This window comes from Daktulosphaira vitifoliae, unplaced genomic scaffold (genome assembly GCF_025091365.1).
Source record: "Daktulosphaira vitifoliae isolate Bord-2020 unplaced genomic scaffold, ASM2509136v1 Scaffold_1, whole genome shotgun sequence".
Lineage (NCBI taxonomy): Eukaryota > Metazoa > Arthropoda > Insecta > Hemiptera > Phylloxeridae > Daktulosphaira > Daktulosphaira vitifoliae.
Genome location: NW_026099572.1, coordinates 23,766,828 through 23,785,573, shown reverse-complemented (window position 1 = coordinate 23,785,573; position 18,746 = coordinate 23,766,828). Strand labels below are relative to the sequence as shown.

General features: G+C 25.9%; 1 protein-coding gene across 1 annotated transcript; it reads right to left on the bottom strand.

The window, feature by feature from the left end:
- Window positions 1-5,969: 5,969 nt before the first annotated feature.
- On the bottom strand, window positions 5,970-11,444 carry LOC126896147 (testis-expressed protein 10-like). The gene is made up of 9 exons (XM_050668651.1): window positions 11,118-11,444; window positions 10,693-11,055; window positions 10,444-10,624; window positions 8,909-9,057; window positions 8,668-8,850; window positions 6,910-7,186; window positions 6,522-6,777; window positions 6,296-6,450; window positions 5,970-6,232 (listed from the first exon to the last, which is right to left on the bottom strand). The coding sequence occupies exons 1-9, from the start codon at window positions 11,313-11,315 to the stop codon at window positions 6,117-6,119; spliced, it is 1,878 nt and encodes a 625-aa protein (XP_050524608.1). The 5' UTR covers window positions 11,316-11,444; the 3' UTR covers window positions 5,970-6,116.
- Window positions 11,445-18,746: the final 7,302 nt, after the last annotated feature.

Genomic DNA, 18,746 nt, shown 5'->3' with positions numbered 1-18,746 from the left:
TCATTAATAATTGAAATTAAATAATTCACATACTTCGCGTAAAGAGTTGGACCATTTTCTTTAGTAGGCCATTCTTTAAATATAATACAATATTTAGCGAAATAGTTTATGTGATTTACGATGAATGCTAAACTTATTGTGTACTCATAATTAATTAGCATCAATGTATTAGTTATTTTTTCATGAACATTTATTTCAGTGACGATGTTATTATTATTTAATAAAAGATTACATACGCCAAACGAATAGTCTTTACTACGGTTATGCACAACTGTGTTTGGTGATATATCCCAATTGCTTTCTTGTAAAAATAAATTTAAAAAATTAATTACATTTCCTTCATTACAATGTTTGCGTTCATTCGTTGCGTTGACTACCAAAATAAATATAAAGATGTTATAATTCATTGTTACTATAAAATGATAGATTTATTACGTAATTATTGAAAAACAAAATAATTTTTTTTAAATATGTACGTATTTTTAAACATGCAATTTAGTTAAATTAAAAAATTAGAAATTTTTTTCAAATAAATGCAAAATTAACTAGTTGATTAAATGATGGCGTACTATGTAATGTACAATAAGCCACGCACAAGTTGTTGACGCGTGTTCAGTTGTTATTCACAGTGTATTTAATTCTTTATAATAAAATTTACTTTAAAAAAACACTATATTTGTTCGCTTTTATTTTAATATATACAAAATTCTGAATTTTAATGTCTTTACTATCAAAATAATTATTTATTCCAATAAAATTAATGAAAATTAAATTTTTGTTAATTTTTCAATTTATAAAATTCATCATTTTAGATTTCAAAATAAAAAAATAAATCGTCTTCAATTTCTTTTTCGTGTGGCAGAAGAATTATTTTTGTTTTTTCTTATAAGGAAATACTGTATTTGTATTTTAGATTTGTATTGAATTGATAATAACGCTTATAGTGATAATCGTGAAAAAAAACGTATTTCCTGCTATTTGAAATGTCGTAGGTAACAATTTTCAAGCAAAAATGCGTTTCCGTGAACAAATTTTATTCATAGTAACTCATGGACCGATGAAATGATATTAAATAAATAATAATATACGTTAGGGCAAAAAAAGTTAAAATATATAATTTGGTTTATGCAATACTAAAAAATCAACATCAGCTCCTATTTCCTTAATTATATCGAAATTGCATGTTTTATGATTCATAAGTATAATACATGAATAAATACTAATTATTGACGCGTAATCCAATATCGTTGAGCACACGTAAGTGACGTATATATAAATATATATATAAAAGGATATATATATATATATATATAATCCGACACCACGGAAACAAAAACAATTAATGTCTATATATTTCTTTCCGCACGTTACACTGTTCGAGTAAGTAGAAAGATATGTATATATATCTGAATATATAACTGTGTATAGGTAGATATATGTATGTATTTACGTGAGATGCGCTACGTGTAGCTAATCGCACGAACAATCAGATATGCTTGCAAACACAACTTTCACAACCGTAAACGACAGAAAAAGGATAAAGAAAATGCTCACAAAAACGCAACGAACCAGTTAGGGTTAGGGTTTAGTTAGGGTCTACGTCGTAAACCGAACGGCAAAAACACACCCGATGAGGTGTACGTCGAAAACGGAACAGAACGCAATATCCGTAATCCATATTCGGCGGCGGCCTTATCTCAGTGTCAAGGGCGGGGAGACAACCGATGACCACCGATTGTCATATTAATAGCTGGACGGCTGTTATCGAGAGAGACACGGGCGAGCGCCAGCCAAGAGCAAAAGGCGGTGCCGTGTCATTATAATAATTAAATTTGGTATGAAATTGATATTCAATTATCTACTATTGTAATTCATATGGAGAAATTATAAAAATGTATGAGTTATTTTATAAAATAGTTAAATTTAGTTAAAAAATACACGAACATTGTGTTTTCCGCTAAAGAAACTGAAATACTTAAGTTAGGTCTTAAAACAAGTTTTTCCCGAAAAAATTTCCGATGGAAGATCTACTAGTAGACATTGTTAAAAGTGTTGATTTTAATAATCAGTGGCGGCTCTTGGCTTGAACGACGGGACGATCGCACCCTCAACTAAAGTTAATTAAAAGAACAAAATTAATTATATTATTAATTAAATATTCTTAATTCTAAATTTTTATTAAAAATGCAATTTTTTAAGTAGCATAATAAAAAATAATAAAATAGTTATAATACATTTGTTGTGTGCGAACATTAAAGTTTTGGACGACCGGCAGCGTCGTCCATAAAAATAACATATTAGTATATTACTAAATGGGGTAATTTATTTTTAGAATTAACTACGTGTACGCTCGTCGTTGTTCGTTTGCTATAATAGTATAATCGCTATTATTATTATTATTATTTTCATTTCTATTTTCTACTGCGACCTTTAAAATAATAATATGTGTATTGTGTTTTATTTTATTTATATTTAATTTGACAATTTTTTATACCTATAACTAGCGATATTATATTTAAAGTCGCACCCCCACCACTAACATCCATGAGCCACCACTGTAAATAATCAAGACTTAGCAAGAAGGGAGTGTTTAAATTTTCTACAAAAAAATTCTGTTGTAAATAAAGGGTTTAGGAAAAAATAAAAAACATTCACGACTCATACAGGATTAAAAAATAAAAACTATTTTTATTTAGAGCTAGATAAGGGGTATTCCATAATAATACTGAAGATAGAAGATTATTTTGAGAGAAATTAAAAAGAATCCATTATTATTTAATGGATTCTTTTTTAAAATGATAAGGGAGGCTACACAAATGTTATCAATAGTTCAAAATTAATAATTAAAGAAAAGTTCAGGTTTTTTATTAAAATTTCAAACCCTCAAATACTTAAACTATTGGCTTTGCTAAAAATGCATAAGCCAGGAAATTATATGAGACCTATTGTGTCGAATATTAATGCTCCCCGACTTCCAATTTGGCTAAACACTTAGTAAGGGTATTTTCATCTATTAAAAAATTCGATAGCTTTTCAGTTAAAAATAATATTGACTTAGTTCAAAAATTATCTGGTTATACCATTGAAAATAATGACAGGGTAATTTCTTTTAACGTAGTAGCCTTATTTCCGAATATTCCGATAAATATAACAATTGGTTTTCTTAAAGACTGAATAAAGGAACAAAACATAGAACAGGATAAACTAAATGAGCTTATTAATTTACAAAGTTATGTACGAGTCAAAATGTTTTTCAGTTTCGAAATAAATTTTATGAGCAGCAATGGGAAATTCGTTATCACCATTTTTAGCAGAACTTTTCATGAGTAGGTTTGAAACAAATTTAAAACACACTTATGGTGATTTTCCAAAAATTTGGGTTAGGTTGATATTTTTACAGTAATAAATAAAGATTTTAATATGGAGGTTTTCATACAACATTTAAATTCTTTTTACCCATCGATTAAATTCACATATGAACAAGAAGTCGAGGGAAATTTGCCTTTTTAGATTTATTAGTTAAAAGAGCAGAGGGGGAAATACATTTTGAAATTTATTGGAAAAACACGCACACGTTCAGGTACATTCCGAACAAATCAAACCATAGCTGGCAACACAAATTGACAGCTTTTAATAATATGGTTTACAGTTTAATTAATATTCCGATGAATAAAATGAATTCTGATAAAGAACTGGTGGTTATCAAAGAAATAACTAGATTTAATGGGTATAACGAAAACATAATTTCAAAATTAATCTGAACACAAAAGTGGAAAAAAGAAAAGAGGGCAGCTAGTACACTCACTAGCGTGGAGAACAAAAAGTAATTAGATCACCCATTTTATATTATCCGGACATCTCAAATGGATTAACTAAAATATTTAAGAATTTTGGTATTACTTAAGTGACATCTAAGAGTAATAATTTTAGAGACTTATTAGGTAGCCTTAAAGATAAGGTAGATGAAAGAGAGAAATCAGGTATTTATAAAATACAATGTGAATGTTGTAATAAATGTTACGTAGGACAAACAAAAAGAAATATAGGGGGGTCAGGTTTAATGAGCACTTAAAAAACATTAAAAATCAAGAATTTGAGAAATCTCTAGTGACTGAATATTTATTGACACATAATCACTCCATTAAAACCTTAAAACTAATTAAAAACGTAAATAATTACAAATAACTTAATATTAGAGGGGCAATAGAAATTTTTAAAAATAAAAACAATTTAATTAATTGGGATCTTGGCCCACTGAAAACTCATTATTAAACTTGTGTGAACTGGCAAAATATGATAATATTACTTAGTGATGACGTTACTCAGGGTATATAAGGGAGTTTTTTATAGTCGGGGTGACAGTATGTGTTTAGCGTTGATAATTTTAACATTGTTTCCGAAATACGTATCCGAGACTTTTCAGTAATTTTTTGTGGCTTTTGAGTTTAATATTTTTGTTTATTTTTTAATTTTATATATAGCATTTTCTATGAATACGGGAAAAGTTAATTCCAACTACTATGTCTACTTTGGTAAACATTGTACCAAAAAAAATTTTTTCCCAAAATTCTACCACTAAATACCACTTAATAGTACTAATATGATTTTTAATGTTTCATTGATTTTGAGGATAAAATAAAGATTACTCGTAACTTAATGAATATAAGCAATAGCTTTTTAAATTATTAATAAATTATTTCTATCCATTTCACAACAAATGTTGAAAAAGAAAATGAAAAATATAGTTTAAAAACGTGTTTTTCAGTTTTTTTTAACTAACTTTTTAAACATAAATTTTCAGCATAAAATTTACAAATGCAGGTGCTGGGGTAACGTTACACTGACACCGAGAGAAAAAAAATCTATTTTCTTGGGGTTGGGGGGGTTGTACAAAAATTAATTTTGTTTGTACAAAATTGTATATAAAAAAGTACATAATACTGAATTTTTTTTTTTCAAATTTCTAATATGCGGGTGCCAGTGTAACGCACCTAAAACTACCAATAAGAAGATTAAATTCAAAAAATATTAATTTTTAAAAACATGCCTGTGTAATATTATGGAAGTATAGTGCTAGCAGCTCTATATTACAAACATTTTACCTTATAAAAACGTTTAAATAGTTGTAGTATATCATAGCTGGTACATTTTTATATTTATTAAATAATATTTAATACATTATTTTATATTAACAGAATTTAACAACTTATAAAATAATTAATATGATATTTATACTTTGTTTCCATTTTACAAGTCACAACATATTTTTAATTAAAAATCCTTTTGTAATATTTTATTTCAATTAATATTTTACAACACTTTAATCATAACACATTTATAAACCAAAATATAAAAATTCTGTTAACTTATTATAAATGTAGTTAGTAGTAATAAAACATTTCTTAAATAAATTACATAATTATACATTTTTTTAAGACAGCTAATTAATTTTCTATTAGTAATTTTTAAGAAGTGATAAACTTTACGCTCTACCCATCTTCAAATGAAGCCACTGATCTAGAAATATAATACTACAATTTTGAAAATTTTTTTTTTTTTTCAAGGATATTGGTTTCTGTTATGATAAATTTATTTAGCCCTTCACTTATAAAATAATTTTTTAAAAACAAATTTACTGGGTTTAATTTAATTTTAGATTTCTATAGAGTATAAGTTAAACTGAATTTCAAAATTGAACATTATTTTATTCATATTTTATAATATATAACATAAAGTTGGTGATTATGTTATGATTGGCAATTATAGAATTCCTACAATCTTGTATTAAAATACATAAAATTGTGTGTATATCTTGAAGATATAAATGAGAAGTATCTTGGTAATACAAAAAAAACCAAGAAATTCTTCTAAAGCAATATCGAATTTTAATTTGGTTTTATAAAAGCTAGATTAAACAACAAATTATTCCATTTTAATTAGATATTGTAAATAATTAAAAATGTATGAAATTAATTTGTTCAATTATTTATTTTTAACAGTTAGAAATAAACATTAAACAAAATTGATTGTGTTTAAGAATAAATAACGAATATAATTTATAACAATGTTATAATTTATTTTAACAAAATATTCATTATTTATAACTAACGCATAATCTAACTGACTATACCCATTACTTTTTCCCAATCAATTTTTGTATACATCATGTTTTTCAGTATTGTTTGTCCTTCTAGCTTTTCAACTTTATTGTTGGCAATAACTTCTACATTATCTACAACATTAAATAGAAATAAAATATTATAAGGTTGTTAAAAATATTTGAATATAAACAAACCAATGATTGCCATTTTTAGTAAATTTAATGATTTAACAAATTGTGGTAAATTATAACGAGCAACACTTGCTATTGCTTTAATTATATGAAATGGTACTTTACGTTGACACAAAAATTCAGGTAATAAAGTTAACCAACTACCATATTCTTTCACTCTGAAAAATATTTTTGACTGTAATGTAATTATGATTTAAACAACAATGTAATACTTTTATTTATTTCATACTTTTCAGCCAATTTTAAATGTGGTTTTGAAGCTAATGAACACAAAAAGTTCAGTACTAGTTTAGTTTTTTCTTGGCGATGGCGTCCATCATTTATAACCATGTCATTATGAATATCAACTAATTTTTCAACAACACTATTAAAATCAAATGAATCAGCTGACATGATTAATTTTAAATTTTGAAGAACTGCCTCTAAACATTTCATCAATGTAATGAATGACTGATGTTCAATAGTTTTGTATGAATCTAAACAATCTAATAAAAAAATTTCTTAATACATATATATAAAAAACAATTTATAATTAACCAATATACAAGTAGTAAAATAAATTTTTAATTTTTATAAACTTGTAATAAATATTCATAATATAGTAGAATTTTTCTTACCATTTATATAGATAGATATTAAATTGATTGATACAGGTAATTTTTTATATTTACTGAGGAATAAATAGATCAAGCAAAGATCTAAATTCTGTTTAGTGCAACGTGAGTCATTTTGTGATAAACTATCACCAAATAAATCTAAAACAACATCAGTATCAGTTTTATGTTTTTTAGCTTTATCTGTTACACGTCCAATGTTTAGAGTTATATATGGAAACCCAGTTGATAGAAATGTATGACATATTTTTTCACCATAATTTTCACTAAACCATAGCATCTAAATAAATTCATTGAAATTTTAATTTATTATAATATAGAAAATATATCTAGTCTAAAGTTTATTTTTGTGTATATTTTATAATAATCTTTTATAATTATTCTTGATAAATTCTACCAGATCTTAAACCTTGTATAAAATTGTTATAATTATTTTTTTAAATAGAAACCTTAGTTAATTTTAAAAATTCAGCAATATTTATTTTTTAGCTACTATGCAGAGCTGAGAAGGTATTGGTTTTGTAATGGTGTGTGCTTTTTTATATTTGTCTATACAAATTATTATTTTAATGATCAATACGCAAAAAGAACCCAATTTTAATCTAAAAGAACTTACCGTCGACAAAAATTAGAAAAAACCCCTCAATTTTAGAAATAAAGAAAAATATCTCAAAATAAAAACTTTAAAAAATGGTATTTTTAAAAAAAAATGTTTCGTAATTTCAAATTATTAATACTTTTTTATAAAAACACTGATATTAATAACATTTATCCAGATATACTAGAGATAATAAGCTTTCTGCCGGTATGCTTTTTAATTCAAAATTCAATGAAAAACCTAATTATAAGTAGGGTTTTAAAGACACTACTTACACATGTATAAAAACATCTTTCTATTCTATTTTTAAAAATGTTATAGTAGTGGGTGTTAGGTAATGTTATGTTATAAATAAAATCTTCAAATATATCAAATTAAAACTTTTGAAGTGTACTACAATATTTAAAAAATTAGTTTTGCTCAATAATTGTTCTTCTATGAGAAATAATAGAAACCATCAAAGTACAAAAAATCACAATTATTTCAAAAAACAAAAAATGTTTAAATTGACAAAAGAATGTAGAAAAACAATAGTAAGAAATGAATTTTATGTATTTCATGTTCTAAAGGATAGTAATTGAATGTTTAGCAATCAATATAACAATCATTTAATATTCGAGTGAAATTCTGGAACATAGCAATTGGTTAGGTGGAAAAAAGATATAAACTATTAAAATATTTTCAGTTAAAAGTTACCTTTTCTATTTAGCTATTCAATTAATAAATCATTGTAAAATTTAAAAAATTTTCATCGAAGCATTTTAATGATAGTGATGTGAATTACTGGTAGATATCACACATACATGTCCCACTATGCCACATTCCTACAGTTCTGGCTTTTAAATAATACTAGTATTTATATTCAGTGGGCAGTTAAAACCTCAGATACTTATATATAATTTTGATTTATTTTTTGGTATGGAAACCAAAAAAATTTTCTAACAAGTGTCATCTATATTACACGAGATAATGAAATAATTTACAAGATATTATGATATTAAATAACATTACATTTAGTTATTAAGCTAAAACTGTAAAAAATAAGAATAAAATAGACCAAATATCTATAAATGGTACTTTCGAGGAAAAATTAAAAATTTTTAGATGAAAAGAGTATTTGGGTTGAGTAAAATTTTTTTTGATTAATTATATAAACAACATACCAGTTCAGATGGGTTGTCAGAGTGATTAAATATACTCCAAAGTAAGAGTACAATGTCAATAATGCATTTTAAAATTGACACAGTTTGCAAAGATAATTCAGAACAGTTTTTATTTTCTCGTTTTCCAGGAGCAACTTCAATAAATGTATCAATCAAAAGAGGCATTAATGAAACTGTGTATTTCTAAAAAAAAAGAAAAGTTCTAGTTATATTTGATAATTTATTTTTCACTTTTTCCTACCTGAATTTCATTCATAGAAGAATTTCCTTGGGACATCTCAGTAACATTTAAATTTAATGGAGCTGCCTTTAAGCTAAATTGATTATATAAAGGAACACGCAAACGGCAAGAATCCTTCCAATTCACAGTTCTATTTAGAGTTATTGAACCTTAGGAATTAATAGTTTTTTAATAAGTTTTTTTTATAATAGAAGTGAGGAGAATATTATCTAAACTACTTAATTATACAATGAAAATTAATAGTGCAAGATCTCATTTAATTTTTTTACTACAATGCTAATTTTAGATTTATATTTAAGATACTATCTTGTAAACTTATATTTAAGAGAACGGGAATATTTGTAAAGAACAAAACCAAATTCAGTACCTGTGTACCAAAGTGAAATATGTTCCTGACCATACTATGTAGGCATTTCTTTAATATAGCTGAATAGTATTTATAATTTATTATTCATGATAAATTACTAATGACAAATTAACTTTTCATGGATGTTATAAAGCAATTAATGATTTTAAGAACAAAATATTGATTTATTTCTTAATTCAGCTTTTAAATTATTTGATAAAATGCTTCAAATGTTATTTTTTTAAACTATTTAAACGAGATGCTATTAGTCTGAATAAATCTGTGATTATTTTTTAAAAACTAATGTATTAGTTTTAACTATTTTTCAGGAGAACAAAAATAAATTAAAAATTTCAATAGTTATGAAAATTTATATTATTGAAATGCCTTTCCGATAAAATTTAATCTTAATTTTTTTACGTGTGAAAGAATACATTCTTATCTCAAAATATGATAATAAACCTCAAAGACCCATTTTTGTAACTCATCAAATTTTGGATATAAGCTAAAAGTATTTATTTCCATTTATCAATTAATATTACTTAATAGTACTTTTACACAAAATATTTTTGAAAATATAAAAATTAATCACTTTCAACAAATTCAACAAAAAAATATTTATAGGTTAATTTTTTAATTTAATTTAATTTTTAGTGAGTTATGATTGTTATAAGTTTGAGGGAAATGAAAAAATAAGTATTTATTTATACTAGGAACTATAAATCGAGTAGTAATATCAGTTCTAGGACTACAATGATTAGTTATAAGAGCATAGGTACATTAACAATTTATGATTATTGTTCGCGTTCACATCTTGTATAAATGAATGCTTTTATTTTTATCTTTCACAAACTTATAAAACTTGTAACCTGATGGTAACAAAATAAAAGGGTTATTTTTCTATTATGTCATAATAGATAATAGTAGAAATTTAGTATTTCTCATTAAATAGCTCAATAAAGAATCATTATTGTTGTAAAAATATAAAAAAAAATTAACTTGTATAATTTCAAAAATATTTTGTGGAACACAGTTAAGAATCCCCTTGTATTATTCACCTACCATATTAAAGATAAATTTAAAAATAAAACTTTATTTGAGTTTTTTAATTAAATAATAAAAGAAACATATATTTTAAAAAGTTAAAATAAAATTTAACATAAATAATATTTTTCAAATAAAATTTTACTTTTTAAGTCTCCAACAGAATTTTGAACAACAGCACTAAGTAATGAACGTAAACTACTTAATACTTTTAATCGCCATACACTTGTAGTAGTATGTTCATTTATTTGTACAGTTAGTTTACGGGATCCTGTATCATTTAGTTTCGATGATATTAAATCTAAGAATCCTGGTAAAACAACAGACTAAAAATTAAAACATAGAGGTTAGTAAATAATAAAGCTTAGAACAAATTTAGTTCAAATAAAAATACCTGACACTGAGTAGCTGTCAATTTTGGACATTTTTCTATAAGAACCTCTAAAACTTGTAGTGATGTTTCTCGAACTGCAGAATTAATGTGACTCATTGCACAAGCTAAGTATCTTGTAACAATTTCAAATGAAGGAGCAACTTGATCTTCATTGACTGCAGTCAAAATAGATGATAAAAGTTTAACTGCTAGCTTACGAATATCAGCTTCGCAGTCCAAGGAAAGACGTGAAGCAGCTTCTAAAAATGATGACAAGTGAACAGCCATAGTTTGTGGGGGATAAAATGCTACAAGATCATTTAATCCCTCTAAAGCAGACTGCCTTTGCCACATATTATGATGGTTAAGTCTTGTAAGCAGTTCCTATAAATAACATTTAAGATTAATTTTACAATAATGCATATATTAACACAATTTTATCTTACTTTTATGTTAAGATTTCCTTTAGAAAGTATTTCATGTTCACCACGTTCTTTTAACTGGCCTTTCAAAACAATTTTTTGCACTTTAAAATTGGTGTTTGTTACATTTTGTCCTTTAGGTAATAATGTTTGATGAGAAACTTTTAATTTCACTTTAGATTTTTCCTTTTTTAAAAATTTTTTGTGTCCTGATTTTACCATTTTTCAAAATGATAATTATATTCAATTAATAATTTAAAAAAATTACCAATAAACAGTAACTTCAGGTATTGATTTTTTTAATACTCGAACAGTTACTAGCTTATGTGTTGAATCTATGGATCATTTGTTATTTAATTGAAAAGTTGATAAAAAATATCACACGAGGTCGTACAGTGTAGGTAAATACGCCAACATTAAATATACTTTTTCGGCATCACTGTAACACACATTCTACTAAATTAGAAGAATACTGCCAGTGATCAATAAATCAAATGTATCGTTATCCGACAGTTCCATTGACATTATTAACATGTATCTATTATCTATGGGTAGCTCTGAGTATACTATAATAAACATGCGTTCAACCAACCTCAGCCATTACATACGTCTATACAACCTTCTAAAATTCTTAGTGTGCTTTGTTACACCCTAGTGTGGTTCAATAAGAGTGGGAAATTTAGATATTGGACTACCTGACAGCACACCACGTACATTGGTAATCTATAATTTGTGTTATCACGATTACACGTATTTTACATTGTCGACATCTACATCAAAAGCGGTTAACAAAAGTTGTAGAAAAAATTGATACATAATTTTAGGAACGCTTCTAATTTCATAACAAATACTGAATTTACAACCAATTAATTAAAATAAATTACGTTTATAAACATTTTATGTTAATGTTTGGTAATGAGAATTACTAAAAATTGCTATATAAAAAAGTACTTTTAGTTTNTTAGTGTGCTTTGTTACACCCTAGTGTGGTTCAATAAGAGTGGGAAATTTAGATATTGGACTACCTGACAGCACACCACGTACTTTGGTAATCTATAATATGTGTTATCACGATTACACGTATTTTACATTGTCGACATCTACATCAAAAGCGGTTAACAGAAGTTGTAGAAAAAAATTAATACATAATTTTAGGAACGATTCTAATTTCATAACAAATACTGAATTTACAACCAATTAATTAAAATAAATTACGTTTATAAACATTTTATGCTAATGTTTGGTAATGAGAACTACTAAAAATTTCTATATAAAAAAGTACTTTTAGTTAACAGGTTATCGTGTCAAACAACTAGAAACTAAACCATCACATTCTCTTTCTTAAGTAGCACAACTTTTGAGAGGAGAGGCTTATTAAAATTGAGCACCATAAAACGTCTTTTTAATATTTTATTTAAATGCATTAAAATGATACGAAATTATCAATCTATTCTCTAAGTCACTATATAGTTAAATGTGTAAATAGAGTCTATAAAAATAGTAAGTTTTTATTTTTAATTTTTATTATTTCAAATATTTTCTTTTAATATATTAAAAAATATAGGCACAAAAATTCTTAGTGTTGTAAAGTTATAATACAAGAATGTATTATATAATTGTCTATTGCCACCTATATTAAAAAAAGACTTTTTATGATTAAAAACTTCTGTCAATTTTGAATAATAGCATTACCATAATGTAAAAAGTTGATTTTTGATAGTTAAAGTAACATTAATACTAAAGTAAATACCATAACTATAAAGAAAACATTTGAGATACAAGAGAAATTATTTTAATAATAAAACGAATAATGGGGTGACTTCGCCAATGAATGAACAGTTATTAATTTTTAATACTACACTCATTGTGTTAATAAAAATTTGTTCTCTGGAAAATTCTCTACATAATAATGTTAAAATGTTTATAATAAACTATAACAAAAATTTGAATTCATTAAATGTTGAAAACTGAAACTTTCTAATAAATGAACAGTTAAAGATATTGTATCAAAAATTGTTATTGCAGTAGGATTTAATTTAGATATTTCCTTTGTTAAAAAAACTAGTAACAACAACTCATTACAATCAGATTAGACAATTTTTTAAATAAAAATTCAGTGCTTTTCGTTCACTGATGATGTTTCCCTACTAAATATTTTATACATCAACTGAAAGTAATATTATATTCTGTAAGTGTCAGAAGGAACTCGCTTCCCAGGCCAACTGCGTATTTTTTTTTATAAAAAGAGGGTGTGAATCAATAATTCAGTACCATCGGGCGGAGTTAAAGGGCGTGACTTTAATACTTTAACACTGATCGTTGGCTTAAATTAGTAGTTGGGATGGCCTACCGCCAGGTCATCGTGTACATTAAGCACGCTCTATCGGTTTTTTATTTTACTATAGGAAAGAAATGTTTAATAACTTTACATGCTGGTATTATAAAATAAAATAAACTATCATCGGTGTTGTCATGGGAAGGCATACAGCTGTTAGATTCCCCCGTGATGAGAATCCCAAGCACGCCGCTGTAAACGAATTTAAGTACAATTTAAAATAAAACAATTATTATTCCCATTAAAACAGAGATTGCATTAATTCAGTTGGAATTTTTTTTTATCACATATCACGTACACAGTTTAAAGAGAAAGAAGTAGAGATGCTAAATTTGAAAAAGGTTGGTAAGAAAAAAATGGCCACAATTTCTCGCTAGGCCCACCTATTATTTCGCCGCTGTGTATAGAAACAAAATGATATACATCACATCTTTTGGTTTCTATATCAAAAATCTAACATAAATATCCAATAGGGATCTAAATTATGTATTTGAGTCCCTATAATGAGCCCAGTATATTTTTTTTTTTTTTTTAAACGATTTGAAGCACTATTATCCTCATACGCAAGGTTTTTATTGAGATTTTGAGTTAAATAATGAAATTTTAAAGAAAAAAATTAATCATTTAGGTCAATGAAAAAATTGTTAAATATAATTCTTATTTGTTCAAATAGTTATTCAGAGGTTCTTTAGATACCTGGTTTCTAATTAGTTTTAATAATAGTATAGCAAATCACTGTCATGATTAATCTAACTCATCAGATCATCAGACGATTTAAAAATAGATTTTAAGTATTCACAGTAAAATTGTATATACTTATAAAATAACTTTATTTCAAGTAGAGGACAGCCGTCTACATTAAACCACCTTGAATATTTTGGAATTTCCTAGTGAATAATTTTCAGTTATAAATAACTTTGGTTTCAGAGTAGGCAAAAGTTATAACTCAGAAACGAAAACCTTTATGAAATATTTTTCTTTTTTGTAATTCAAAATATTTGGGCAACAAATGAACACATTTTTCTGTCAATTATTGAGTTTAATTAAAGGCAAATCAATGAATTTGTATTTAAACTATGGATGAATTTTTTACCAGTTGAAATCTTTCGCGATCAATTAACTATATTTTAACGTGTCAAAAGGTCGAATTAGGTAAAAAAAATTGTATTATCATGTTTGTTAATATTGATTGTAATATTAAGTGCGTTAAAAAAAATTAAGTAGATTATAATTTAGAAATTGCCAAGTTTTAATAATAAATTCAGTTAATTTACTAGTTATTTCAAATAGTTACAGTAACGTTTTAACCTAAATTAAATATGCTAATAGAAATTTTTACTAACTATATAAAAAGTAATCTTTTTCATTCGAAAGAAGAGATAAATTCTGATTATTTACTATAAAAAACAACAAAGGAAATCTATTTTTAACATTTTATATTATTACTAAAAAATGTAAATACCATAGAATCTGTTATTGCTGTTCAAAACATAGATAGTACAATATCTTCACGCCGAATAAAATAAGTATAATAGTTTTCATTATTTTAAATTTCTAGTGAACATTTTACATTATTTCGGTACTACACTAAATAATCAATTAATGAATACTAACTCAATTTATTAACGGGGACTTAAGGAAAAATATTAATATTAAAGAACAAAACCTACAAATATTATCAACATACAGTCGATCAAAAAACATTTTTTACTCAATAATGGCCCTTAAGATTGTATGATATTTTATTTTCTTCATATGTGTTTTAAGATTATCATCATAAGTTCAATGAAATATTGGAAAAAAATGTTGTCTTTTTTCTTATTAATGTGATTTAAAAGGAGATTGTAAAAAATTTGGGAGCGTCAAAATTTATGTAACTTATTAAAAAATAAAAGTTAAGATACTTATTAAATTATCTAATTATGTTAAAACATTAAACTAATTTATCTACCAATTTTTTAACGCGTTAGAGACCAGTTTTAGAAAAAATTAAAATAAAAACTTAAAATAGTGTTTTATAATAAAATTTAAATACAGATTTTTTATTTTTTTTTTATTTTGAGCAAATTATGAACGGTCAAAATCTCTTTGGTCAATTGGCATCGTGCTAACCCTAACCTAAATATTCTCACGACGAAAACTTTGTCTGAAAATCAAATTTTTGTATTACGTTATGCGAAATTTCTTTTTAAAGTAGACTTTCTTGTAAAATTAAAGAAACGAAATATCGTATAATTATTTGTCACCCTACAATTTTTTATTGCACCTATAATATTATAAATATTACTTTATATTCATAGTATTTTAATTGTATTTAGTGGTTTTCAATACAAAGTTTAAACTGACATTATATTTTAAATTTGAATAAAAAAAACCTAAAATTAGTAGTAGCTAACCAGGTTTAAGCCCGTGGGAGATACACACATAAAGATGTTCACTACCACCTCCAAACGAAAAAAAATTGTATCTTCACAGTGTTATTATTTTTGTCATGGGGATATGATACCCATACCCTTTGAGAATTAAATCAGGGAACGGTGAGATTAAAATTTCAATAAACGGGACAAAATAAGTATAATTTAATCTTTGTTTGATAACACGAAATTAATTAAACACAGATTTAGCCGCAATCCTTTTTTAATATTATACATTCATGTTTTTTAATTTATGATAATAGGCCTTTTTAACATAGTAATCTTAATCTGAAAAAACGTATGTTTCACTTGTATCGCCTATGCATGACTGCATTAATTATTCATTCGGGAACATATTCTGAACTGTACTCGAGTCTTTCAAAAGTGCTCATGCATTAAACATTTGACACCGATTCGTCTAGCCAACGGTGATAACATAAGTATAAGGCACTTAAGGTCATTATTGTCAATTCAAACACTTAAAAAAATCAGGGGTCATGCATAATTTGTTTTTCCTTTGCATTGAAAGTACTCATTTAATTTATTGTCTGTATTCTTAAAACACATATGCTGTTTGTATAGTTTTTTCAAGTTGTAAATAATTCTATACGACTGTTTAAAACTTAAAAAAAAAAATTTCCTTTAGGAATATTTTTTTTTTATCATAATTACCAACTTATTTTCAATTTTTTTGTATTAAGTTTTTAACGTTAGTGAATTAAAGTACTTCAGATATAAATATAAATTCAAATTCAATTAAGTTACGACGCGAAGGTGAGAAGGTAATGGTAAATTCTTCCTTCTCACTGGACCAATTTTAATGATCATCGTGTCAAAAGAACCCTATTTTAATTTAGTGGAACCAAAAATAAAAAAACTCATACATTTTTAGAAATTTAAAAAAATATCAAAAAATTATACTACTGTAAAACGTGGTATTTTCGAAATATTTTTTCTGCATTTTAAAACTGATCAAATTTTAAAAAAATAATTCAAATAAAATTTTAATAGAGACAATACCCTTTTTTATTGTAAAAATCCGATGAGAAACCTTAACACAAGGAGGTCTTACAAGGATTAAGTATACTACAATATTAAAAAATTCCCGTCAATTGATTTACTATGAGAATTTAATTGTTATTATAGTAAATTATTTAACAGCCATTTAATATTTATGTGTAATTTTAACACATAGAAATTGTAAAATAACAAGTATACAAGCTGTGAAATTTAAAGGTTTGCATCGGAGCGGTTTTTATGATAATCGTGTTAATCATTATCAAATATTATCTATATTTGTCCCAAATATGTCACATTGCCACTGCATTGGTTTTTAAACTTTAAAACATTACTCTGGATAGTTAAGTAGTATTTTTGTAAAAAACCAGAGTGTCAAGAACGCGCATACTTCCTCCCATTGTCTAGCCATTTTGTTATAAAAATTATATTTATTTATTATTAGTTACTTTTTTTAACTAGTATTTCAAAATAACAATATACAGTAATGGATTCTATTGAAACAAAAACCACCACTACCTCATATAAACGCAATTCGGAGTCTAGTAAGTTAGTTATTAGTGAGGTGGACATAATGTACTAAGATCTGTTGGTTTGTGCACAATTTGGTGTCTAAAACAGCATTTTGTAGCAGTCCCCAAAAAATAAATAAAGAAAACTACGTGTTAATTTATGTAGAAATATTGTTTAAGGCGAGAAAAATTAAATTAGATACTCGAGAAACTCTGTTTAAATGAAATTCATTACTTATTGGGAATGTGTATCGGCTGTTACAATAAATTGGATTGTGTCAAACTTGTTTAATTTATTTTAAAAACAGTTTTTAAATTAAATTTTAATATGAAATTGTCCGAAGAAAATTCAAATATATGTTATAAAAAAGTAATTTTATTTGAAATTACTGAGAGAGAATTACTTTGCAACATATCAATGTTTTGAACTACATAAGCACAGTGCTGGCACAAGTTTTGACGTGCGGGGCACGTACCTCGGGGGCCCCGTAAATAACATTGGCGTAGTTAGGGTTTTATTTTTGGGGGCGATATACATACCTCCAAACGAAAAAATTATCCCCTACACAACAGGGGATTTGTAAAATCTAGCGCCAACACTGCACAAGCATATAGAAATGTTCGACTTATTAATAACATCACTGCACACGATAAAAAAAAAATTGTATACTGTATAATACGCAATTTTCTACCACTAATCAAAAATAATGTATACAAATAAGATACGATTTTTTCTAGGATCTATGTGTATAAAATCATGGGAATGTGAACGATCTAATAAAAATAATCATAACAATAAACTATAGTCATAACGTGCATAATTCATTACAATTAAAAAGGAAGTACACATACATTGAAAATGTCAATTATGTTTTCGATATCGATTATCACTTGCTTCAAAATTACAGTAAGAGAATGGCTTGTAAGTTTATCGTAACTATTTTTAAGTATTGTCATGTTGTTATTATTATATTATTGATAAAATTGCGATATGATCTCGTGAGTGTGGGGAATTCCAATCGCACGGAACTAGTCGGCGGCTAAACAAAACCCTTAATGATTTTACTGCGAATGAAACACGTTTTTAAGGCATGTGCAAGTAATTTAGTGATAACATTCAAAATAAAACAATATTTTTTTGACTGGTCGTAACAGACCACCACAAATCGATTAGGTTTATGTGAAATATTCGATTTTCCGGAACAACATCGTTATCTTATCTATTGAGTCGAGTTTAACTATTTTTATACAAATATGTACATATATACATTAAACACTTTTAAAACATGGACAGTGTTGTTGTAGTAGTTGAATGCGAGTGGGGCCGTTACGCGGATAAACGCTATGCGCCCCCTCAGTAGCTTACGTTGTACAA